The sequence below is a fragment of the Heterodontus francisci genome, chromosome 10 (genome assembly GCF_036365525.1).
Source record: "Heterodontus francisci isolate sHetFra1 chromosome 10, sHetFra1.hap1, whole genome shotgun sequence".
Taxonomy (NCBI): Eukaryota; Metazoa; Chordata; class Chondrichthyes; order Heterodontiformes; family Heterodontidae; genus Heterodontus; species Heterodontus francisci.
In genome coordinates this window covers 97,991,191-98,018,015 of record NC_090380.1, presented here as the reverse complement: position 1 = coordinate 98,018,015, position 26,825 = coordinate 97,991,191, and the positions used below count along the sequence as shown (strand labels likewise).

General features: G+C 37.8%; 2 protein-coding genes across 5 annotated transcripts in view; both read left to right on the top strand.

The window, feature by feature from the left end:
- Positions 1-1,267: 1,267 nt before the first annotated feature.
- On the top strand, positions 1,268-22,028 carry LOC137374657 (sodium/myo-inositol cotransporter-like). 4 transcript variants are annotated; one of them, XM_068041120.1, is made up of 2 exons: positions 1,268-1,426; positions 12,189-22,028. In XM_068041120.1, the coding sequence occupies exon 2, from the start codon at positions 12,518-12,520 to the stop codon at positions 14,642-14,644; it is 2,127 nt and encodes a 708-aa protein (XP_067897221.1). In that variant the 5' UTR covers positions 1,268-1,426; positions 12,189-12,517; the 3' UTR covers positions 14,645-22,028. The 4 variants fall into 4 exon arrangements, with proteins under 4 accessions (XP_067897221.1, XP_067897222.1, XP_067897223.1 ...); XM_068041121.1 differs by lacking the exon at positions 1,268-1,426 and adding an exon at positions 4,644-6,402; XM_068041122.1 differs by lacking the exon at positions 1,268-1,426 and adding an exon at positions 6,414-9,051.
- The window catches only part of mrps6 (mitochondrial ribosomal protein S6), a 95,655-nt gene continuing 71,773 nt past the window's right edge, over positions 2,944-26,825 (top strand). The window contains exon 1 of the mRNA XM_068041124.1: positions 2,944-3,111. Within this exon, the coding sequence (XP_067897225.1) occupies positions 2,959-3,111 (153 nt within the window). The 5' untranslated portion in view covers positions 2,944-2,958. The remainder of the gene's footprint in view (positions 3,112-26,825) is intronic.

The following is a 26,825-nucleotide window of genomic DNA, read 5'->3' as shown; positions in this document are numbered from 1 at the left end:
ATCATTCCACTGCTGTATGTTCTTGACCTTTTCCCCTCACCTGAACCCTTCCCCCTTTCATAAGAGGTAGAGTTTCTGATTGCCCAATAAACTGGCCACATCTCTTCCTTTCCAGGCACATCGCATTTACCTGAGGCCAGACATCTTTGGTACAGGTTAGCAGAACCAGACATTAACGTTCCCCAACGTATGCAGGTATACTGCTGCAGTTTAACTAGCTTATTTTACTGGTGATCTCCTGGCTGGCTACCCAGGACTGTTAAATCAATTAGAGTGTTGGCTTGGAGGGTTAGTTGGGGCTAAGTAGGAAGACTCCCACTCTCAAGTGACACGTTTCCCTTCAGGTTCCATTAGTGAGCCAATCTAATGGCTGAATTGTCAACGGTGTCCTGGAGCACTATGAGCCTTGATAGGTATTGGATTTCTAAGGTACATGAGAGCTTGACTTTGATTATGATCTTCCATCATTTTGGAGCCATATTGACCTCCTACCCCCCACCCCGATGATACGTGCTTACCCATTTACAATTGATGTACATTTCATCACTGACATTTTACTTGGAGATCCTTCCTTTATAGGTGATTATGTGCGAGAAGTACCTTCCTTCTCACCTTTGCTGTCCTGGAGAGGAAAGTGAGAAAATGACACTGCTGTGCACGATTGTTCTATCTTTCACATTTATCAATATTAAGGAGTGAATTTTGTCAAGTAATAAAGATGATGATGTCCCTTTAAAATAGCTAGCAGAATGGTCTTGGATGTGATGTCCTTTGTAAGAAAAATGCATTGTCAGAAGTGCAGTCTTTTGGATGAGACATTAAACTGAGGACTCCGTCTGCCCTCTCGGGTAGAGTAAAAAGATCACATGGCCCTATTTCGAACAAGAGCAGGGGAGTTATCCCTGGTGCCCTGGCCAATACTTACTCCTCAATCAACATCACAAAAACAGATTATCAAGTTACTATTTGTGGGAGCTTGCTGTGCACAAAATGGCTGCCACATTTCCTACATTACAATAGTGACTACATTTCAAAAGTACTTCATTGGCTGTAAAGTCCTTTGAGACGTATGGTGGTCATGAAAGGTGCAATATAAATGCAAATGAGTCCTCCTTTGTCTTCGTCTCGTACATATGAAGAATTACTGTTTAGTTGAGTGTTCAGTGTCTGAAGAAGTATATTCCACCAAGAATCAATTTTACGAAAGGGGGGGAAAGAAAGGTATCTGCGCCTTTAAGAGGAACAGGCGGCTGCGCCTTTTAGAGGGAGCTGCGCAGTAGAGCCCAGCTGAGTGGGCAGTGGCTGGAGGCGGGGAAACAGGAGGCTAAATTCACATATAAAAGAACACGCGGGAGAAGCACCGTCGCAGGACTGCAGCAACATGCCCAGATATGAGCTAGCATTGATTCTGAAAGCCATGCAGCGGGTGAGTGTTCGCAAAAAGCGAAAAGAAAGAAAGCGAAATAAAAACAGTCGCCATCTTCCTGCTTCTTGTTAATCCAGCGCCAAAATGGAAAGTGCCGTCTGTCCCCGTCTGTAACCAGACTGGCGGGGAACGACATACCAGTGATCTCCTCTACCTTAACTTTCTTTATATAAAAAAAATGGGGATTGTATTTTTTTGGTGTCAGGATCGTGCGTTTTATTCTCCTTTAACCAGTAGGGTCTGTTGGCCATTGAGGCCTCAAGTCGAGTCGCATCTTGGTGCCAGGGAGCGGTGCCGCAGGTTTGCCGATTTGTGGAGACTGAGATTAGCTGAAGAAACCGGGCAGGCTTCGACTGATCGGAGAATAGAGGCTAAAACTGGCCGCCAGACTCGTTTTTCAGATCAATGCCTCTGATCGAGAGACTGTGATGCTTCAGTTGTTAGGAAATTGGAGACTCTTGGATGATGCAGCTCAACCCCTCCCCTCTTTTCCCCCCCCAAAAACAAAAACTTACTTTAATAAACTAAATTTAGCGCTACTGAATATATAACGTTTCTTTAGTTAGTGGGATAAAATGAGACATGTAGATTTATTAATTTATAACACCTATGTAAACGTATGAAGCATTGAGTTTGTTTGATTTAAAGACGACATTTCACTGAGGTATTTTGCAATGTTAAATATTGAGTTAAAGTGCATGTTGGCGATGTAATCTTCATCTTGCAAACTTTGGATCTGATCCCTTTCACAAATTTTAGGGGAAATGACGCTTGTTCTTTTCATGGTTTTGATTGATACAAATACAAAGTCACTATGATATTTTTAGCCTTACACGTATACACGGTGTCAGAAGTATTTAGTCATTAAATAAAGGTGTTTGATACTGTCTAGAAGAATGCTTTGGGTCAACTTCAGAATCTTGCCTCCACAGCTCTAAGACTGGCCAAAAATCATGCCCTACTCTGGTAAACATTTAAAGCCCGGTATTTAGCTTACATTTGAGCTTTTATCTCATCATTGGGCAGAAGGTAAGTTATCTGGTGATGTGGAACCCTGTTATATGGAAATTTTATTTACCGTGGCATGACATAATTTCAGTAGATCACGAGCCAGTGGGAATTAAACAACCGGGGAGATCTTCTAAATTCAGTTACAGTAAGAGTTTCAAGTCCAGCGAGCTGCAAATCCAGATATGGATTTGAAGAGTGATAGTCTCTAACCAAAACACATGTATGTTATAAATTACATTATGTAAACAAGTGACAAACCTTTTTAATTATTTGTGAACATGGTTGATTTTCCAGAGTTGAACTGCAAAACGAATTTCTAAACTGCAATATATAGTAGTAACTAAAATTACAAATTTATCTTTGCAACAAAACTGAGTTTGATTTTTGGAGAGGTTAAATTGTAGAAGTGAATAATGGCATAGATTTGCAAAAAAAAAAGCTTTTACTTTAATGGTTTTGCATTCATTGTCTGGCAAGTCAATTGGGACAGACATTTTATCACTATAAAATTGGGTTTCACAATGTTGACATGTGTTGCTACACCTTCCAAAAGACTTGGGGTTCTAACTTCTGAAGAGTTCATATATGATAATTTCAGAAGATGTGATGTTTTGACAATGCGAGAACTAATCCTTTCAATAAGAATCTGCTGTTTGCTTGCAATTTTGGGACAGGTAAGTGTTGCGGTGAATAGTTTGCAATTTTCAGACACTCAACTCAGATCTTTAATGTGGGCTGTAAATTATTTTAATTGAACTAAAATACATTTGGAAAAGGAAGATTGTTCATATGATGTGATTGTGTTAATATGTTTGAATAGGAAAGTAAATAGTTGCATTATTTCAAGGTTCACTGAATTTTAACATTTTTATAATTATTGCATTAGTGAGAAAACATTTTTTATTTGTTCACAATCAGTTTCCAACTCCTCCCTGTCTCCTCCACAGTTAACATGCATCATCCCTGGCTAAGATATTGAGCTACAGAGACCTAATCTCCATGCTCAAAAAATACTGTTCTTTAATTTTAACAGCGGCTGATGTGCACTTCAATCCCATTTACCCATCTTTTGCACCATATCCTTTGAAATCCTTGCCTAACAAAATATACCTGTCAGTCAGTCTTGAAAGCTCCAATTTTCCCAAGATCCACAGACTTTTGTGTAGAGTTGCAGTTTTTTAAAAAACTTACCTTTTGTGGAAAAAGTGCTTTCTGATATTGCTGCTGAAGGCCTAGCTGTAATCTTAAAATTGTCTCCTTGTTCATGCTTCCTCCACCAGAGGATATTGTTTCTCCATATCTACACTGTCAAATTCTTTTAACATTTTAAAATATCTTGATTAGATTGCCCCCAATACTCAAGGGAATACAAGCCAAGTTTATGCAACCTGTTCTCATCATTTAATCCTCAAAGCTTCTGTATCAGATGGGGTCTGACCGAAGCATAAGTTAATTATTGTATTCCAACCCCCTTGAGATAAAGGCCAACATTTTATTAGCCTTTTTGAGTACTTCTTGTATCCCTCTACTGGTTTTTAATTTATGTACTTCGATTCCCAAATCTTAACAGTTCCTAAATTCTCACCATTTTAGGTAAAATATTGTGATTTGTCTGTCTTGTGTCCAAAGTGAATGACCTTGCACTTTCATACATTGAAATCCATTTGCTGTAGTTTAACCTACTCACTTGAGCTCTGCCCCTTTGTAACTTGACACTCACATTGGCATTACTTGCTGTCCCTCTTAACTAAGTATAATATGCACATTTGACTAGATAACTCTCTCTCCCTTCAGCCAAGTTATTTGTTAGTTGGTGAAAAGTTGAGACCCCAGAACAGATACCTGGGGAACACCACTTGTCGTGTCCTACCAGAGTATGTACCCTTAATCCCCATTCTCTGTCTCCTGCTTTGAGCGAAGGAAATTGGAGCTTATTTAAAATTATAATTTGGAGTGCAAGCCCTAACCTGCAGTCATTTCCAGTGCACATTGAACCTGAGAGCTAAGACTGTAGTTCCTGGAATGGGGTGGGGAGGGTGTATACAGGATTGTCTGTGGTATCACAATGCACAGAATATGATCCATGCTACTAAGTCACTGGACTTTCTCTTCCCCACCCCACGGCGTCCATCATGGGGGTGGTGACAAACCTCCACTTTTACAACAGAATAGTGAGTTGCTGTAAGTAATTCCAAGGGAGAGCCAATAAGTTGAGAACCATTTTTATTTCATTCCAAGGCTTTAAAAAAAAAACTTGGTTGAAACTTGAACTATTGCTTTTGCAAAGTGTCAAATAAAATAATGGTTAAAAAAAACATGTTGACATAATAAGTTCTTGCTTTCACAGACTTCTCAGTAGGAACCATAAACGCATTTTAGATTGAAATAGAACAATAGCGCTATTTGTTTCCAGAAGTCGTGAGAAGCTGGAAGAACAAAACGTGGTCAGATTTAAAACTGGCAAATAGGATTGTCATTTAAATTGAACTTGTGTTCTCTTGGGGTTTTATTTCTATTTTAATACTTCTGTGATAAAACTTGAAGCTGAGAGCATATTTGTAAATCATTGTAAGTAAATGTAAATACCTCAAAGCTGTTACAAATATGGTCTGTAGATATGTTGTGGCTAACAGTGAGGAGGTAGTTGCTTGTGATCTGCCTTGTTATCCAGCAGTTTTTCTTGTGGCTATCTTTATTATCGCTTCACTAGCCCCAACATAGCCTGTCCAACACTGACTTATGCAAATGGAAATAAGTCAATGGAGAGATTGTATATTTTTGCAAACACTTTACTTGTCAGTTAAAACTTTAATTAAAGTAAATATTTCTAAGCTGAATATTCCCTGGAGGTATGCAAGACGATTGTTATTTCCACTTAAGATACTGAATTGTTATTCATTCTTGGTTGCTTGTTAGTTTCACCGAATATGCAGTGTTTGCCGCATCAATAGTATAGAGTTGGATTCTGGTAAATAGATAGACGTTTGCTGATCTGTTGTCATGGTTTGAATTTAGCAACCAATGCTTATTAATCAATTTTGATTTACCAGGAAAACCTGCCTAGAAAGGGAATATTTGTGAGGACAAAATATTCAATGAAAAGTTGTATACTTTTAACTTGGCCGTTTATTGTATAATTAATATTCTGTCTACAATGTATGTACTAGTGTGGTACTGCAGGTAGGTTGGCTTGGTATATTGTGGCTGTGTGCAGTTGGGCCCTATTTCCTCGATGGTGTGTGATAGAATGATAGGATTGTTGTCATGCATGACATTTCTGTGCAGAGTAAGTGGGGTGACCAAGATGAGAAAATGATTCCCAAATTATTTTTAACTACATTTTTTTTCATGATTTAATACAATTTTTTAAATGGAGAAACCGTGAAGGAATAAGGCTCAACTGCAGGACATTATCAAAGTAGAAAAAATAAGAGGACTAAGTAAATTAAGTCATTACCTAATGACTACAACGAAGATGTTTTAAACGTGAAGGTTGTAAGAGGAAAGAAGGGGTGGTGGGGGAATCAGTAAAGAGTTTCATAGTTTCTGACAGTCCTAGGAACTGATAAAGATCAGAAGCTGTACAATGGGTCTTAGTTTCAGTGTATTGAGAATGTAGGGAGGGAATAGAATATAAAAGATGGTATATTTGGACATTTGAAACAGAGGAAAGTTCAAATGGCACTGTCCATAGTATTGATAAAATAGAGAAAGATTAGAAAAATTAAGTGACGAGATTTGCTAGCTGATGATGAGATTTTTCCTCATAGGCTCTCCAGGCATGTAAGTGAATAACCTTTTCTGGCATAGGAGAGGTATTTGAGTCTTCCAACACATTTGATTTATGGAATCGTTAAAGGGAAAATAACAGGTTTGACAAACACCACACTTGGAGCCACCTTTTAATGTTGTAAAAGCTCTTATTGAAGTTGGAGAAGGTGATGAAGCAAAATAAAGGAGTAAGGGTAAGAAGAAAGAATTGTTATATTTGCAAAAGATTTTTTAAAAAGTGCTTTTGAAGGTTTGAAAGAAGTCCCATTTCATTGTCTTACTACAGTACGTAGAAAAGTTATTTGATACAGCAATTTCACAGAGTTCTGCTTGAAATCATACAGCATAGAAGGAGGCTGTTCGGCTTGTTGTGCTCTTTGAAAGAACGATTCAGTTGGTTCCACTTCCCTTCTCTTTATCTATAGTGTTACGACCAATCGCTCCAGTCGAAGCCCACAATCAAAATATACGATTGATTGTGGTGGGAGAAACGGACTGTTAATTCAATCCTGTCCCTCCACAGATCGCCTAACATATCATTTTAAACTTTCCAAATTAAAGAAAGACCCAGCCAAATTGTACCATGTATTAACCCCTGAATGAGGCTAACCAAACTAGGTGTCTTTAAATCAACAAATTAACTGTTTAATTAGAAAAACTAAATTCTTAAACCCTATGAAGATATAAACAACATTAAAAATAGAAAAAAATTAGTCATTACAAATTTACGCTCCTGCCGGAGGTGAAAAAGTCCAAGGTTGCTTGAAGTCTTCACAGCCGTCCAATGGGGAGAAAAAGGTTCTTCTACTGTAGAACAGTCCATAGTTTAATTCAGCAGTAAATAATGCTTTCCTTCTCCAGCGAATTTCAGCAATGAACAACTTGAACACTTCCAATAGAATCAATCTGACTTGAGTTTTTGAGGGACAAAAGACAGTCTGACTTTCCTTCCTTCAGTTTAAATTATCAGAGATCTCTGTTTTGGTTTGACTTTTTTAGAATTTTGAGAGATAATAAATAAACAGATTAAATTCTCTTCCTGCAGTTGAAATGGGCTGAGAGCTCTCCTTTCAGGTGCTAACACGCAGCTGTCTGTCTGTATCTCCTGTTAGAACAGACTTTGTCAGTTCAAAGTTAAATTGTAACAATCTCTCGATGCTCAGTCCAAGTGGCTGTATCCAAGGCAACAAGAATGCACCACCTCAGTAACTCCTGAGGCCTACTTGTTCTTAAAGCAGTACTGATACTTTGCTATTTTAAAGACACACCACATATTTCCCAGGGAAAAAACTACAGGATCATAACAATAGCCATACAATTTTTCTTTTTCAAGTATTTATCCAGTTCCCTTTTGAAAGTTACTATTGCATCTGCTTCCATCATCCTTTCTGGCAGTGCATTCTAGATCATAACCTGCTGCCTAGAAAAACTTCCTTTATTGACCTTCTGATTCTTTTGCCAATTATATTAAATCTGTGTCCTCTGAAGACTGACACTCCTGCTAATGGAAATAGTTTGTCCCTAAACCTTTCATAATTTTGAAGACCTGTAAATCTCCCTTTAACTGTCTCTACTTGAAGGAGAATAGATCCAGTTTCTCCCGTGTCTTTACATAACTGAAGTTCCTCACCCCTTGTACACTCTCCAAAGCTATTACACCCTTCCTAAAGTATGGCGCCCAGAATACCCAGCAAATGAAAGATGGGGTAGAGAGAGAGAGATAAAGGACAAAGAAAAAGTGAAAAATTTCAAAGCAAAATCTCCAACAATAATTAAAATCTCAAGGAATGAGACTCCACACTTTTATAAAAAAAAATCAATTATACTTGACAAATCCTAACTTCTTGAGTTTAGTAAGTGCCACTACTTCACGTCCTTCACATATTTCAGTGCTGAGTCTCTTGGTGAGATATCGGTGTAGTGCAGCTTTTAGAAGAGCTGGGAAAAGCTGACTGCAACTTCCTGATTTCTACATTTAACTGCACACCTGACATTGAAAGTTACCAGCTGCTTTACTCCTTAATACTGGTGGGTGCTAAACCTCACCGTTATTCCTGCTGCAAAATATGGGCAACTATGTTTGGAAGCATACATTTTGAGAATTGTGAGAAGGACCCTGTAAAATTTTATGGAATACGGAATGAAGGATCTAATGAAGTTCCCAGCAACTAATATGAATATTTAAAAATCTTTCCAACTGTATTGTGCAGGATGTTGATTAACTATTGGAATTGAATGAAAAATGACTTTATGCATCTCTTATGAAAGAATTAGCAAAATAGTTAGATAAATGTGTAGTAAAATACATAGGGCATTAACAGAATGTCGCTGAGTTTCTGGCCACTCAAAAGACTGATTTGTTTCTCAATCTTATAAAAAGCATAATGGTAAACTGGAGACAAGTGCTTCCCAAGATCTACTTCCACAACAATGTTGTCAGAGCTGAGTCTGGCTACAGTTTGGAAAATTTTGAAATAATATTCCAAAGTACTGGTAGCAATATATTTTAAGAACGCGAATGTCAATGGTGATTATGTAGCAAATGAAATTTGGTATGTAAGTTGCAATTTCATACATGGTTATGTCCTGTAACTAGGGGTGTGACTATAGCTTTGTAGAAAACTGTAAGTTAGAGCTATGACATGCACACTAGATTTGATGGTAGTATTGGATCATTTAGCCTTTTGAATGCAATTACTCCAGCACTTCTGTTAAAGGTGCATTGCTGTCAATGGTACTTACAGTGCAGCTGTAAGCTTAGGATACCTGCACCATTCATGTGCCTCACGTGAACCTCAAGTGCAAATCTTTTGGAAAACCCGTGGTTTCTCCTTTCTGCATACGTGAGTAGATATATCTTCTAACCATTTACTAGTGACATTCCTCTATGGTAAACTTTTATACAAATTCACTTTATAATATTAAGGTATTTGTATCTATAAGAACCTCCATTACGTTACTACTACCACATAACCATTTCTCATATTGCCTCTAAATAGAATTTAAAGCATCCTTAATGTATATAATCCTTTCCTATTTGTAATTGGTTGCAACATATCAGGATTGTAGAATTGGTACTTGACTTCGTGAGTACAAAATGCTCTTGAGTTGTACAGCCCAGAAATTTCCAGATTTAATCACTGGCCTCAGTTAGCCGATCTCAGCTAGGGTTAGGGTGATGCACTACAGTTGGCTTTCATGTCATCTAGGTGGGAGCAGGGAAGAAAACTAATTGGCTCCTGATTGCTATCCAGTAATCCCTGCTGAAATTAATTGCCTTCTGGTACAAAGAGATCATTCTTCATGCAACCCTGGATGTTAGAAGGGTACTTGACTTTAGGAGGTATCACTGCTGAGTCATAGAAACATTTAAAAAAAAACATAGAAAATAGGAGCAGGAGTAGAGCATATGGCCTATCTTTCCTGCTGTCAAGCTTCCACACTTTCTAAAATGGGACCACTGAATAATGATCATGCATAGGAATCCTGGTTCACAAGAACACAAGAAATAGGAGCAGGAGTAGACCATATGACCCATCGAGCCAGCTCTACCATTCAATACGATCATGGCTGATTTTGGGGTTCAACTCCACTTTCCCGCTTGCTCGCCATATCCCTTGATTCCCTGAGACAAAAAGTCTGTCACTCCCAGCCTTAAATGTATTCAATGATGGCACATCCACAACCCTCCTGAGGTAGAGAATTTCAAAGATTCATAGCCCTCTGAGTGAAGTAATTTCTCCTCATCGCAGTCCTAAATGATCGACCCCTTATTCTGAGACTTGCCCCCGTGTTTTAGATTCCTCGACCAACGGGAACAATCTCTGTATCCACCTTATCCAGCCCCTTCAGAATCTTATATGTTTCAATGGGATTGCCCCTCATTCTTCTTAACTCCAGAGAATATAAGCCCAATTTACTCAGCTTCTCATCATTGGACAACCCCCTCATTCCAGGGACTAATTTCATAATCCTTCGCTGTACTGCCTCCAATGCAGGTATATCCTGTCTTAAATGTGGAGACCAAAACTGCACGCAGTACTGCAGATGTGGTCTCGCCAAAAGCCTGTACAATTGTAGCAAGACTTATTTATTACTGTACTCCAATCCCTTGCAATAAACGCCAACATGCCATTTGTCTTCCTAATTGCTTGCTGTACCTGCATGATAACTTTCTGCACTAAAATAAAAACAAAATACCTTGGATGCTAGAAATCTGAAATAAAAACCAAGTGCTGGAAATACTCAGGTCTGGCAGCATCTGTGGAGAGAGAAGCAGATTTAATGTCACAGAACTGAAACTTACCTCCGTTTCTCTCCACAGATGCTGCCAGACCTGCTGAGTATTTGCAGCACTTTGTTTCTGTTGCTAACTTTCTGCATTTCTTGTACAAGCACACCCAAGTCTCTTTGAACATCAACATTTAAAAGTTTCTCACCTTTTTAAAAAAAAAACTCTGCTTTTCCATTCTTATGACCAAAGTGAATAACTTTGCATTTTCCTATTTCATTATTTCTCATCCCTCTCACCCCCAGATCAAGGGCATTGAGGTTAACTGTAGCACCCAAACCTTTATCTTGCCTAATTTAGCACAGACCAGGGATTGAAAGAGCTGTTCACAACTACATCATAGTGCAATTCCTCACTAAATGACCAGTGAGCCTCCATCCCTGCTTTTGCCTCTCTATTACCATGTTGTATCTGCATTGTCAAGGGTGACTCTTTTCCCAATTTTTTTATTTCATGTTTCATTCTGTTACTTGTGTCCATGAGTTTTAGGACACGTGACTTTTAAACTGTAACCACTTACTATATTTTTGACTTGTATGTTAAGCATTGGTCTAGAGTTTACTGTATATTCTGGTGTTAAACACATGTCCGCTGTACTTGGCATTTAAATTTTTTACAAAGCATACTCAGAAGCATCAAACCACCAAGCACTCTGAAAGGTCTTAGAACCCCAAATATAAGCTAATTACTTTGTATTTTTAAAAATCTCCTACCCCCGAAAAGCTCCAGAATTATGGACAATAAATCCATAGTCTTTTTAGAGAGGCAAAGCAGACTGCTCACTTAATTCCCACAAAATCTGTTTGTTCAGTACCACTTTCTGATAGCTTTGTCAGATATCTTGCTTGGACAGATGTTAATTATTTTATTCAAAAATTATATTTGAGTGTACATACAGTCTTTTAAAATTGGTGTATAGTGGTATACATCCATCTTGTCACCAATGGACTTCTCCAAACAGTAGGAACTTTTTTTAATGTCACACTCTGACTTTATCTTGTTAGGTTTATGCTAAACATTTTAAACCTATCTTTTTGAAAGTGTTCATTTTTTTCCTATGCGTTGATTTTGGACTGCTTCACATGATTTCGCCATGTATATCATTCTCTACAACTTTCCACTAAATCTACACTGGTAAGTTCACCTAAATTTGGCATTGAGGAATTGTATGGATCAAATTTGTTCTATACATAGAGCATGCATCAGGAGCCAGTGGTTTGTTGAAAATGCCTTTACTGTTTTCTCAAAACACGCTACTTGTACTGTGGCTTTTAAAGCCCACATATGTGGTACTTGTAAGTTATGGGATTGATACCATTTGGTTTGTTCTGTGTAAAATAATAATCCTTGAATGTACAATTTATATAATTCCATTTCTTTGGTTTTCCATCTGATCTAACTCTAATTATGCCACTTGAGGGTGCTTTGCCCTCCCATCCCTGATTCACATGCAAGGTTGGATTGTGGAGTTGAGAGTCTTTGATCAGTAACGTTGATCATAGGCCTTCGATCACCTCTTCTACCTTTTTGTTTTAAAATGGAAATCAGATTTTTCAACATACTCACTTGCATATATTAAATCATTAGCTATTGAGAAAATTTGCATCATGTATTTTTTTCAGAAATGAACCTGGTTTAAAAAGTGCAATTCTAATATCCTCTTTGTCTTTTGTCTTTGCTGTCTTGCAGGAGTGTAACTCTAGGCCTTACTAGACCTGTCAGCAACAGCTAAGAAATTCAACACCAACAAATTAAGCTGTGACAGTCTTGTGGAATGCTACTAAAAAGAGCATGAGAAATAGTCAGAAGTGAAGTTAACAAGATAAATAGTAGTTGGCAACCCAGTACCTGTACAACTGGAACCCTACAGTTTCAATCAAGGCAGCAAACCAAAGGACAAATATCTTGCCACTCCATACAGTTTTTTTTTGTATTTCATTAGCAATCATAACTTGCCTGGCCATTGGATATCCTATTCTATAAATCGAATTTAATTGAATCTGAAATATTTTATAAAAATGTTTGGCTTTATGGAACCAGCTGACCTAGCTGTTGTAGCACTTTATTTTGTTCTTGTTTTGTGTATTGGGTTTTTTGCAATGTGGAAGTCTAACAGGAGTACTGTGAGTGGGTACTTTCTTGCAGGACGCTCCATGACCTGGATTGCAGTAGGTGCTTCATTGTTTGTCAGCAATATTGGCAGTGAACATTTTATTGGATTAGCAGGATCTGGAGCTGCCAGTGGGTTTGCAGTGGGAGCATGGGAGTTCAATGCAGTGTTGCTTTTACAGTTATTAGGTTGGATTTTCGTTCCTGTCTATATCAGATCAGGTGTGTACACCATGCCGCAATACCTTTCCAAAAGGTATGGAGGCAACAGATTAAAAGTCTATTTTTCTTTGTTATTTTTGATATTGTATATTTTCACAAAGCTTTCTGTTGACCTGTATGCTGGTGCTCTGTTCATCCGGGCTTCACTGGGCTGGAACCTCTATCTCTCTATCGTCATTTTGATTGGGTTGACTGCAGTGTTAACTGTCACAGGAGGACTTGTGGCTGTCATCTACACAGATGCCCTGCAGGCCATTCTTATGATTGGTGGAGCTTTAACATTGATGGTTGTGGGAATGGTAAAGGTGGGAGGCTTTGAGGAATTGAGACGGAGATACATGTTGGCCTCGCCAAATGTTACAGCAGTTCTAGCCTCCTTCAACCTAAGTTCTACCAACACTTGCCGCATCCAACCGAAGGAAGATGCTCTAAAGATGTTACGTGAACCGACTGATGAGGATATTCCTTGGCCTGGTTTCCTGTTGGGTCAAACACCAGCCTCCGTTTGGTACTGGTGTGCCGATCAAGTTGTTGTGCAGCGTGTCTTGGCAGCAAAAAACATCGCTCATGCCAAAGGAGCCACTCTGATGGCTGGTTTTCTGAAACTTTTGCCCATGTTTCTCATAGTCGTGCCAGGCATGATTTCCAGGGTTCTCTTTACTGATGAGATTGCTTGCATTAATCCTGAGCACTGTATGCAAGTATGTGGCAGCAGAGCAGGTTGCTCAAATATTGCCTACCCACGATTAGTATTGGGAATCTTGCCTGTCGGTCTTCGTGGCCTAATGATGGCAGTCATGATTGCAGCTTTAATGAGTGATTTGGATTCCATATTCAATAGTGCCAGCACTATATTTACCCTTGATATTTACAAGCATCTTCGAAAAGCTGCCAGCTCTCGCGAACTTATGATAGTTGGTCGTCTGTTTGTTGTCTTCATGGTAGCTCTAAGCATTGCCTGGGTTCCTGTAATTGTAGAGATGCAGGGAGGACAAATGTACCTTTACATCCAAGAGATAGCAAATTATCTCACGCCACCAGTGGCAGCCCTGTTCCTTCTTGGTATTTTCTGGAAACGCTGCAATGAGCAGGGGGCTTTCTGTGGAGGGTTAGTTGGATCCATTTTGGGAATTACACGCTTGATTCTTGCCTTTATTTATCAAGCACCAGACTGTGACCAACCTGATACTAGACCAAGTTTGATCAGAAACATTCACTACATGTACGTGTCAACTGTTCTATTTTGGACCACTATCATTACAGCAATAGTCGTGAGTCTGCTGACCCCTGCTCTTCCCAGAACATATACTTCCAGCACCACATTCTGGTCATTAAAAGACTTGGACACTATAAAAAGCTGCCAGAAAGAGGAATCTGATAAACTAACGGACCAAACCGTGGCTGAATGCAATGGCTGTACCACAAGTGCGAATAAGTCTGACTTTAAAGTTGCTGATGGAATAGAATTAGTTCTTTTAACGCCTGGAAGTGATGATTCTAAATCTTTGAACACTCCACCCATCTCTGAAGGACAGACACTGAATGATGGTTATATAAATGGCCAAACAACTCCTGTGGACCAAGAAACCAAAGAGGACCCAGAACTGGAAAGAAGCAAATGGTGGAAATTTTTTGACTGCTTTTGTGGATTAAAAAATTACGACAAAAATCCAATAGCAAAAACTTCTATAGAAGATGAAATCATTTGCTTACAAATGCTGCACGAAACACCAAGGATTAAAGTATTGTTAAATACTGGACTTTTAGTTGTATTATCTTCAGGCATATCAATGTTCATTTATTTCTCTTTGTAAAATCAGCCTGCAAAGTTAAGTGATGCTGTTTTGGTTTTGAAGACATTTTTTATATATATTAAAAAAAAATTCCTTTTGTTGGCCCAGGTAGAGAACTTTAACTTTTATGTGAAGTAAAAGGGAGTGGTGAGGGGGACGATTAGGGTAAAATGAAATTGTAGATTCCCAATCTGATCTTAGCTAATGTAGGGCAGAGGCAGTAAAATTGGTCAAAATACCTTGTAATTTTCCCCACCTTCATACATCATGTTCCATCTTCTGATTGCTGCTCAGCAACTGCTGGTGGAAGCACTGTTTCCGATGAGGACCAAGATCAGGTTCAGTTGTGATAGCACTTTGGTTGGACATCCTTCTGCAGTCCACTGAGGCTCACTGGCCTCTTACGGGGTGCCAGAGGGTGACTCATGCCCTGTAAACCATGCTAGACAATGAATCAGTGCCTTCTGGAGGAGGGAAAAATAGCTGGAAAAGAAATGCTGCAATCTTGGAAATAAGTCCATGACCAACTTAATTTGGGATTACAATTTATCACTTTTTTTATAGGTAGGTAACTTAATTTTCTTGCAATATTTATTTTGTGAACTATGTACAAATAAGCTATGATTGTAAACTCTCAAATTTATTTTCCAAACTTAATTTTTCCTGTTCAGAAACATTCACAAAAATGTGTATGTGAGGAGGTGAAATTCTAATCTATTGACCATACAGTGCTTATAATGTCTGAGCACAAGGCAAAAATACAATTGAATAGACTGTGAAGTACTTCCTAAATTTAATTTTGTTCTATGAAAAGTCAAAATATTTGAAGTTTTTAACAACACTTTTTTTTTCTTTATCCTCCCCCACCCGCGTCTACAGATGCGGCTTGGCCATCGATTGCATGATGGGTAACCTGTTCCCAGATCTCTACCACTAAGTTAGCTGGGAAAAGGTGTCCAGCAGTGGCCCAGGCATGACTTTGTTTTCCCCACCCTGGGGCGGCAGTTGACCTGTTCTGAGCACTTTGTTGCACAATTAGGGTCAGGAATTCAGTGGAATGGGCACGGGAGGGTTGAACCAATGCTCTTTCATATTCAGGGGATGGATGTCGAAGCTCCAATAGACTATTAAGTGTTCCATTTTTTTTTATTTGTAGGTATTAAATCCATTTATGTAATAGTTTCTACGTAACAGATACTGCACTCAAAGATATTCTCTGAGAGAAACCACTCTGAAAGTGATATATATATATATATTCGGCCAACAAAAGGATCATAGTCTCTTGATTTAAATTATGCAATTGTATAATAGTTATGAATGATCCAGGTTTAAAAAAAAGTGTGCCTTTCTAAAAGAAATCATGTTTTTAACCTAAATCAAATATAAAGTATTAATACTTTATTATTGGGGAAGTGTTTTCTGTTTTAGCTGTATTCAGTAGCATTTATTTGCATTGTCAAGTAAATTCTCAGTTTAGCTTAGTTGGAGCAAATAGATGGTTGTGGTGAGCAAGAAAATATATAGCCCTTTATGGTAACATCAGTGGCACTTGTGACCTCCATATTGTATAACTGTACTAATGAAATTTGTAAAACATAGTGATTGGAATGAGGGAAATCAAAAGTGTATGTGGCTTCAAGTTAGTTTTAGGTGTCAGTTATTTACTCACTAACCCGAAACCAGTAAGGTACCAAAGTACTGTTTGTCTTTTTTTAAAAAAGGTTCTTTTCTTCCCCACTACCTTTGTACAACTGTTTTTTCTTCCCCTCTCTCTTTTGCATTTTCTTCTTCTGACTGGCTTGCATATTTTTCTCCTTCTGTCATTTGCTCTTTTTAATCACATACAGTTTTCTTTTAAAGTTTGTCTTTATATTCTTTGAAAGAGTAGCTCATGTTGCATCAGAATACTGTGAAGTGCAGGTCATTGTGGGAAATATAAGAATATATTCTACTTTTAATACAAAGTCATTTAATTCAGATAATCTGATAACTCAATTTTGTTCAAAAAATTTTAATCAGGAGTGAACTAGTAATTTGTATATTGTTCAAACAAATCATTCTAATTTGTAATGTAGGGAAATAACTATTAGAGTAAGGACTTGAGCAGAATATGTTGCTGAACAAATACCATTGGCTGTCCTCATGGAGGAATATATCAATGTATGTTACTGTAGGATTTGTAAAGATGTGCAAAGTCTTTTTCATAGTATTTATTCCATCACCAACAAACTACATTTTAGTTTTATAAAAAATATTGTACCAAGTTCTGTCTTGTGTATGAGTGGCAATCCTACCTTGAGATGTGAGAGCCTGTTTAGTTACCTAATTATATACATACCGAGTCCAAATTACCTGCACAAATAATTGTGCAGGGGGTGGGAACATGCACATTCATCAATTTTTGTCATGATCATTCTTTTAGTTTTTTTTACATGTTTGAAGGGTGTTGACCAATTATGAAAGTTTAAACACATAAGCAAAACAAAATGTTGCAAATACACACTAAGGACTATCTGCATCTGAATTTAAAGTAAGATTTGAACTTTTAAAATGGATTCTCCTAATTCAAAATTGGAACTTGGAAAATGCTCAGCATAAATCCACGAATGAATTTGCTATCAAACAAATTTGCTATCAAATAAATTTTTTCCAAAACTTTTGATCATTTCTAGATTTTTTTTTAAATTCAGGATTTGCAATTTAAACATTTGGAAGTATATTGTTTTAAACTTGTTGATAAAATGCTTGAGATATCAGCAGGTGTGACAATTGCATCTTGTCAGAGTTACTATGAATGCTCAAATAAAGTACTGAATGAACACTATCTGCATGTGTTCAAAGATAATTTGTAGAATGCTACGTGCACTTCAGTTGATTGAATTACCAAGGCTTGTCTTTTTGTGGAACTAGAAGTACAACTCTGACAGTTTGCTCAAACCTTATGGTGAAATTATAGGACTTCTGAGCTATTAGATGGATGCAGAATAAGTGGACTTAGTTTTCAAGAAGTTCTTTCAAACTTGTTCCCTCGGTGTTGCTGTTCTAATAAATGAACGCTAAATAGCTGTATTTATTGGGATCATCTACCATCATTCTACCCATATTTAATCTGTGATGTTTTGGGAGAGAGGAGCATACAGCTCTGAGACTTCCATAGTAATACAGTAATACCTTTTTTGTAACCTGGTATGGTAGTTTCAGTACTCTGATTTTGTGACTGAGTTGCAGACCTTGTACATCAAGTTTACTGTTCTTGTCACACTACATTTTCAAACACTGGAGAATCGAGTTAGTTAAATAAGTTGCCCCTTTTACTATATGTTTAGTTGAATGGATATTTTGAGTTATTTTATACACTATGGTCTAGCCTTTCTAAAAATATTCATTGCTTCACTCAAATCACAAGCTTAAATTTTGTATTATAGGTAACATTACCAAACACAATACTGAGGTGGTACAATTAACTTTCTGCATTATAATTAAATATTATATGAATCTAATTAGGCTATCTTAAAACCAGAACACTAGCAGACATGTTTCTAACCATTTCTGTTTGTTTTCCTTTGTCTTTTTCATTTTTGCAATCTTCTGCTCTTTTCTAAATTACAGACATACCTGCCTTCTGCTCCACAATGATTCTTTTCATTATTTAACTTTCCATTCTATTGAACTAGGACCAATGTTTGAGGTGTTCACTGGCTGAAAGATAGTTCTGAAGTCAGGATTTCAGCCAGTGAATAGAGTTTATTGAATGTTGACACGGTTGCAGTAAAATGTGTCATGGCAAATTTCACTGAGAATTTCTTTATGAAATTGAGTGGGAAAACTCAATGAGGCATTGCAATTGCAGCTTTTCTTGTTTCCCTGGAACAAGCTATCTTGTCAGAAGGACCAAATGCATGCTCCCACTTTAAATCAATGGAAACTGGTCATACCAGTATTGAAGGATGGAGTGACATTTATAATGAGGATACTCAAGAAATATTCAAAATGCAAAGTGAAACATAGCTCAACCATCATACTAAAATGTTCCTGTTCTTCTGCAAACAGAACTACATTTTTCAGAGAATTCAAGTTTGAGAGTTGACTAGAAGAGTAGAAGGGAGTATGTGGAATTATTAGATTATTTTAGTAAGAGCCGAAATCATGGGATTGGGGTAAAAATTAAGAACTTTTTATTCAGTAGCAAATAAATCCTCTTCTGTAACCTGTCGATTTAAAAAAAATTACATTTGTTCCTCTTGCTGGCTGTTAGTTTAAGTGTGCTGCCCTGTGTGGGAAGTTCCAAGTTCAGTGCTTATCTCTTAAAGCTGAATTACTTGATCTCAATTGAGGTGGCAGTAGCAATATTAGAATTAACCAAGATGTGCCTGGGCTTACATGTCTAGCCAATGCAGAACAGCAATCATCAATGTTAATAGAATGTTGAAACATATAGCCTAGACAGTAGAATATTAGAGGACATTTTGATCAAACTGTATTGTGCTCTTGTCAGACAAACTGAGCATTGTTTCCATTTCTGGTCAGTGTGTGGAGGAGGTCATCCCTAGGTGTTAGAAGTCCAAGTTATGAGATACTGCAGAGATTTGCACTTTTTAGTTATGAAAGGAGATGAGAGTGGTGGCTTGGAGATAATCCTGAGGATGTGATGAAGTATTGAGTGAAAGATTTGTGTGTTCTCTTGTTTCCATTAATAATGGGATAGATGTTGGGTCTTCTGCTAAGCCAAAACCAGTGGACATTGAGCTTAATAGAATATAACATACCTAAATGCAGTTAGTTTAGGATAGGGCTATAAACCAATTGTTGCTGTTGGTAGGAGGAAGGAATAAAGAAAATGGGTATCGCAGATCTTACATTTGTAATTCTTGCTGTTTAATTCATCTAAGTAGAGATAAAACTTTGATTTTTAAAGGGAACTGTTAAAGCTCTAAATTGGGAGCAGTAGGTTTTTTTTTTAAGAAGGATAGTTTCAAAAGCTGCGGTTTGAAGTTGCCAGTTTACTAGTGCTCAATGATGCAAAGCCTAATTTTGAAGCATTTGTGAAAGAGGGTGAATTTGCTTTTAAACCGATCCTGGCTGTCCTACTCGGAATTCCGGAGTTAATGATTAGAGAAGAATAGTATAGCATTTTGCACGGTAGTCTGTTATTCCAGGTTACAAATGATGTCCATGACCAAGTTTTAATATTCCATGTTGCATATATGCATCAATTGAGTACAGATATTAACATTTTTAGAGACTTTAATTTGTGCTTGGACAGATTACCAAACTAATTTGTAGTTGTGATAATCTTGTTTGGGTAGTTACCAAATTGGGAAATGAGTGTGATCTTTTTGAAGGTATGGTAAGTGGCTGCACTGCCATGATGGAACAACTATTTTTTTCCTGCACGGTAAAGCAAGATTTCCAGGATGAACTTAATTTGGATATGTAACTCACATTTGTATAGTGCAAAACAGTGATACGTCCACCTGATTCAGAAGTGCAAGTGACTGGAAGGGAGACCACCTAATAATACAAGTGTCTTTGCTTCCTGCTAGTAATTACATGCTGCCCAGCCTGAAATGGAGATTGTGGTATTTATTGCATGCTGTGAAAACAGTTTTTTGCCAAATCTTCAACGGACCTTTTTATAAAAGGTTTATCGTCTACTCATGGGTTTGGTCACTTTTTTTATATGTTGTAGCTGTAAACTTACCAGAAACCCTTGAGAGGTAATTACTCCATGAAGGAAAGAATTGAATCTTTTTCCAACTTAAACTTTATCAAAGTCTGTTCTTTTAATAGATAACACAGGGAGACAACATTGAGCACTTACAAAGTTTTTGGCAGGGTTAAATGAAGTTCCAGATTTTTCAGCCCTCTGGGGTTTGAATTTGATGCCACCGAGGCAAAATCTGCACTTTACATGCTGCTGTATCTAAAAATGTAGACTTTTGACCATTATCTATTTCAGGAAGCATGTAACAAATGTCAGCTTTCCCCCTTGAAAGCAGATTTTGATGCTCTAGATATACTTTATCATGAGTCTTGAATGCCTTACCAAATCTTCATTTGATTTGAAGATTACAATACCAAGATGACTTTAAACACTGAGTAAACCTGTGTTTAATGAGGAATGCGGTTCTGTTTGTTATGGTTGCCCATTTTGATGTAGTTTCAAATATATTTAACACTGCTTTGCTTGAGTGAGGTGAGGTTCCCCTATTCTTTCCACTACTGACTCCGCCTTCCTTTAGGTAGGAACCTCACCATTGGTTTTCCCTGCCTACTAGTTTGGCAAAGATTATCCCAGAACATATTGCCAGTAAGCATTTCATGCAGCTTAAAAACACTGTCCTGAGGGCTGTCGACTTGTCATGTTTTGAAACTATTTTTTGCCCTCACCTGATTGACCATTAATCCCTATATGAGGAACATGCTGGGACCCAATGTAGGGAGCAGCTTGTCTGCCAATTTTTGGTTTAAAATCTATTCTTTACCCAAAGTGAAATGAGTTTTAAAAATTAGAGCCCAGAATCAATCATTCATTAACTTGCATGATACAATGATTTGAAAATTCAAATTGCCTGTTCAGTTTCATCCTGGAATTTGGTAGAAAACATTTGAGTGGGGGATTAAGTGCTTGGCGGTAGTTTGTTTGGGAGGTAAGAAATCTGTTTGAGTCAATCAAATGTATACAGGAAAAGAAATTCCAGTGTGACAGATGGTGTTAGAATCTAGGATACTGTTTTTGTTGAATTCATCTCCAGCTTATGGGTGGACCTATTCTTAAGTGCTGATGGTGAACCTAGTAAGATTGTACCAAGTATTTTTTTTTTTTTACACTGTTAATTGTGTTCCCAGTATGAAATGATTCCAGAATTGTGGGTGAGGGAGCTGGGGCAATGTAGTTTGAGCATTAGCCCATTCAATTTACAACTACAACAGGGCAAAATGTTGTGATTGAAAGATCTTGCGAGGCATACAGTGTTCCTTGTAGCATTTAGTCAGATGAATTATAGAGGTTTCATGTACTCTGAAGACATGGGAGAAATATCAACAAATTCAGCTCTACAGGGTTTGTCAAATCAACAGAAGCTAGTGGGTGTGTTTTCTAACAGGAGTCATGAAAATAGAGAAGAAATTGAAAACACCAAGTTGGATGAAGTGCTGTTTTATTATTACAGGATGATAGAAAAGAATTGAATTTAGTTTTAGCTGCTTTTGTCGATCTGTTAGAAGCCGGTGATTGTTATGTAACCCATACTTACTATGTAAATCAATCAGCCTTAACCAAGGATAATAAAATTATATTAATTGTTCAAATGCTTTTTACCTGTGATTGTTATGCAACTCATACTTTTTAAAATGAATCAATTTATGTCTTTGTCAAATATTTAATAAAAAGTTGAATATTTTACTTGAGTAGTGGTCATTGTGTTGTATTGCAAATTGCCCTGAATTTTTGATGCATGAGAAATCTGGATTTCTGAAACTTACAAAGACTGGACAGATGTTATGAATTATTCACGGAGATCAATGTTAGGTGTACAAGTATGATTTCTAGCTTATAAAGTTGTAAATTTAAATAATACGGTTGCTGATTTGGCCATGGTGTGATCTGTATAAACTTGGTGTGCAGAACTGTGAATAGGAGAATACTTGTTTATATGAAAAAAAAAGTGCAAGGCAGTTGGTCCCAGTTTGGGAGTTTATGAATTGGCAACCGTCACAATATTGTTATTGCCTAGCGGTTGAAAGTCAAGCAAATAGGATGATCAATTAGGTGCTGCAAACTTGGTGCAACATTTTGCCTTTTAATATTACACTAGTTGGTAACATGAACATTAGAAAATGCTGATAGATAAATTTCTAAACATGCTCCTCCTTTATGAATCTCTTCAGTTAAGTTTGGTTAGCAGCATCTGACCTGTGCTCTGTACCTTACCATCAAAGTGCAATTGCACAAGTTCTATTCATGTAAGTACTTTAACATCTGTATGCAGATGTTGAGCAATTGCATCTGACCTTTTTAATAAGGATAACAAATGTTTGTCATTCAAACAAGTACTTTCCAAAGATTTTGAATGAATGAAATGTAAAATTTGAGATATGCAGCAAATTCCACTATTGTGCTAAGATTAGAATGTTATATAGCACTAAATCTCTAGGATTACCTTGTTTAACTTTATAAACTGAAAAATTGCAGATCAGAGCTTGCTAATACATTGAATAATTTAATTTTGGATCACTGAAGCATATTTGCTCCTTAGTTCCACAGCTTCTCCTCTGTCAAGTCTTCTGTGGCTAATTATTTTTCACATTATTAGTCCTAAAAGACCTTCTTAATTAATATTGCATTGCAAGTGCTTTTGTTAAAGTCAACTGCAAACAGGAACATTTCGCATTTATTAGTGTTTTCGTCTTTCAGTTTTTCTTTCCTCTCCTCTGAAGTTCTTGAATGTCTTGTGGCCTCACTAATCTGTGCCCATCTTTCCCACAGCAAGTCCCGTTTCCCTATCATCCCTGTGCTCGCTGACCTACACTGGCTCCTCATCGAGCAACATCTTGATTTCTAAAATTTCGATCCTCATTTTCAAATCCTTCCATGGTCTCGCTCCTCCCTACCTCTGTTATCCCCTCCAGCCCCACAACCCTCCCCAAGATATCTGTGTTCCTCCAGTTCTGGCCTCTTGTGCATCCCTGATTTTATTTGCTCCACCACTGGTGATTGTGCCTTCAGTTGCCCAGGCCCCAAGTTCTGGAATTGCCTTCCTACCCAACTTTTCTCCTTTTAAGACGAGACACGCCTTAAAACGTACCTCTTAGACGAAGCTTTTGGTCATCTGACCCAATGTTTCCATATGTGGCTCAGTGTCGTACTTTGTTTTATAATTTTCTGTAAAGTGCCTGGGAATGTTTTATTAGTTCAAGGCACTATATAAATATAAGTTGTAGTAGCAGCAGTTCCTTGTTTCAATTTCTCTAATTTGGTTTCTACCCCGGCCACCACTAAAATAACCTTAACCAAAGTTAAAAATGTCATGCTCTCTCACTTGACTGTGGCAAATTATCCTGCTCAGCCTCTCTGCAGCCTTTGACACAATTGACTATACCATCTTCCTCCTATTTCCCCCCCCACCCCCCTTTTTGTCCATCTCAGCTGGATTGCTCTTGCTGTTTCCATTCTTATCTGTTTGATAGAAATGGTCTGACTACAAATCAATGACTTCTCCTTGTCCCTATACTTTTACAGTTCCCCTTTCCTTTTCCTCATCTACCTGCTACCCCATGACTGCAACATCCACAGACGTGGATCAGGTTCCGCATGTGCAACAACACCACCCAGCTCTACTTCACCTCTTACAACCTGCGTCAGCACTTGTTCAATATCTAGTCTTAAGTGAGCTGAAAATTCCTGGAGTTAAACATTGTGAAGATTGGGTTTCCAATCCTATAGTCACTCTTACTACGGAAGACTGCTTACTTCCACCTTCATAATGTCACCTACCTCGGCCCATGCCTCAGCACATCTACAACTAAAATTCTTGCATGCTCTCCTGGCCAGCCTTTTTTTTTAAACTCGTTCATGGGATGTGGGAATTGCTGACAAGGCTTGCTAGGCCATTTCAGAGGGCACTTAAGAGTCAACCACATTGCTGCGGGTCTGGAGTCACATGTAGGCCAGAACAGTTAAAGATGGCAATTTCCTTCCCTAAAGGTCATTCGAGAACTATATGGCTATTTATGACAATCGATATTTTCATGGCACCATTACTGAGACTAGCTTTTTAAAAAAATTAATTGAATTTATTAATTAAATTTAAATTCCACCAGCTGCTATGGTGGGATTTGAACCAGAGTCCCCAGGGCATTGGCCTGGGCGTCTGGATTAATGGATCAGTGACATTACCAATACCCCACCGTCTCCCCCTCTTATCCTCCACTTTCTGTAAACTTCAACTCATCCAAAACTCTGTTGCCTGTCCTGCCCCACTGACCCATCACCCTGTCCTTTTATGACCAAATTGCTCTGTGATTTCCCCAACTGCTTCTGATTTAAAATTCTCATTCTGTTTTTATATTTAAATCTTCCTTGGTCTCACCCCTCCCCATCTCTCGAGCCCTGCAACCTCATCCCTAACACTCCATTCTTCCGACTGACCCTGCGTTTCCCTCCCCCTCATTACCCCACCTTTTGGTGGCCATATCTTCTATCTAGGTCCTGTGTTCTGGATTTCCCTTCTTAAACTCCTGCCTCTCCACCTGCCTCCCCTCTTATGACTCCACCTCTGACTAAATGTTTGGTCAGTGCAGCTAATAATCTGCTTTCTTGCAGTGCCCATTTTTGTTTGATTTTATGGCTGCTGTTGAGCACTGTGATGTGTTTTTACTTTCATGGTGCTATTATAAATTGAATATTTTGTGTGCACATCTGTGTTTCTAATTGTGTGTTTATGTAGAATAAGGTGTGACAGTATCTCAATTTGCCATCTTTCTCAGTATCCTGCCCGAGCAATATTGGGGCTTCTTCCCTGTCTTCTTGAGATATGCTCCTGATTTCAGTTACCCTGCTACTTCATTTCCTCAATCCAGGGAAGCATAGTGCTTTCCATCTCTGCCGCTGCCTCCTTTCAATTCCTTGACCACCTTTCTTACAGTATTGCAGATCCAGCTAATGACCTTTTTATAGCCTTATGAATCAGTTTTCCTGTGTTGCCATAGTCCAGGTGTATCAATATCAGCCAAGACTGTTAAGCCCATGGTAGAGGTAAACCACAGCCTAGGCTTCACAAACAGTAAAGGACCATGCATGAGAAGGATAGGGAAGGGAGGAGAATTTGAGAAAAATATCTTGACAAATTTGAAGAGATCAAGATAACGACAAAAGTAGTACAGAGAAGGATACAATTGCAAGGGTTGGAATATAAACAAAAGAGACTAACACTTGAGTGTTACACCTGCAGAGAGACTGCTACAGGAAGTGAGAGAGACAGAATTTTGAGCAACACCATTTTGAAAAAATTAAACTAGAAAACAGTCTTTTCAAATTTTCTGGGTAAAAATGTAATCGGGTTAATGTTTAAAATGAGGAAAAACATGCTAATTTTGGATAATCCTATTAACCAATTTAAGCTATTTTTAAACTATATATCTTTGTGAGTGCATTTTTCCATGCTACTTAATTTGTTTTTAGTTAGGTGATAAGCTATGACAATAACGCATTTTAACATGTCAGTCAGGCAGAAGTGCAAGTGTGAATTAAATCTGTGCTGTTAACTCTTCTTTTTCATATCTTCACACTGAAATAGCAGAAGAATTCTCAGACTGATCAACAGTCTCTGATAGGTCACCACGTGAAAGCTCCTTCCATGGTTGTGACTATATACCAGCTGAGAGTGTGGACAGAACTGTAGAAGGGTTTTATCTACTCGTACAATCCATACGATGGGGGTGAGTGACCACCCATACACTCAAGTCACTGGTATCCCACTGGATATCTACCCAAAGGCTTGCTCCATTTTCACGAAGCAGTGAATATATAGCGTTTGTTCTGAGGATGGAGAAGACTTGCATACTATTTTTCGCTTTCCCTGTACACAATGTAAGAATGTCATTGTAAATTGAATTTGTGGAGGTGAAATACTAATTTTCGTGGTGACCCTATTTCAACTGGTTTGGAATGTCTTCTCAGCTGTTAAACTTTAAACAGGCCTTTGTGTATTCTGATGGTCTTGGGCCAGAACAGTTTCTGTTCATTGAGAATTATTTCAGTAATTGTGCCATAAAGTTTTATTTTAAATAATATAAGCTTTAAAAACTGAGTTTTATTTTCAAACTTTTTTTTGTGGTGGGGTGGATGAAAAGAGGCAAAAGGAAAAAAAAAACTTCAGAGCTAAATACAATTCTGCAGTGATCTTGGTTTCATAAGTAGGATTAAATATTTTTGTGAAATGAGGTCTAGGTATAGCAGGTGCAGATAGATGCTCCAACTTGTTTGGCTTTTTCTTGACTGCATTTTAAAAAAAAAAAATGCTCTCCACCTTAATGTTTATACGAGCATACACTGGTGAAAGCTATTTTGGATATTTGACTCGGTTTGGAAAATGGAGAAGCTATGCAGAATCCTTCAGGAGATTATATACGTTGGATAAAATTCATGGTAACAGATTACATGTGGTTTTTGATCTGTATTGGGGTCCCAACTATTTATTGT

Bases quoted from the DNA above. Each gene is read 5' to 3' on its own strand.
- LOC137374657 (XM_068041120.1), top strand. From the start codon at position 12,518: ATGTTTGGCTTTATGGAACCAGCTGACCTAGCTGTTGTAGCACTTTAT.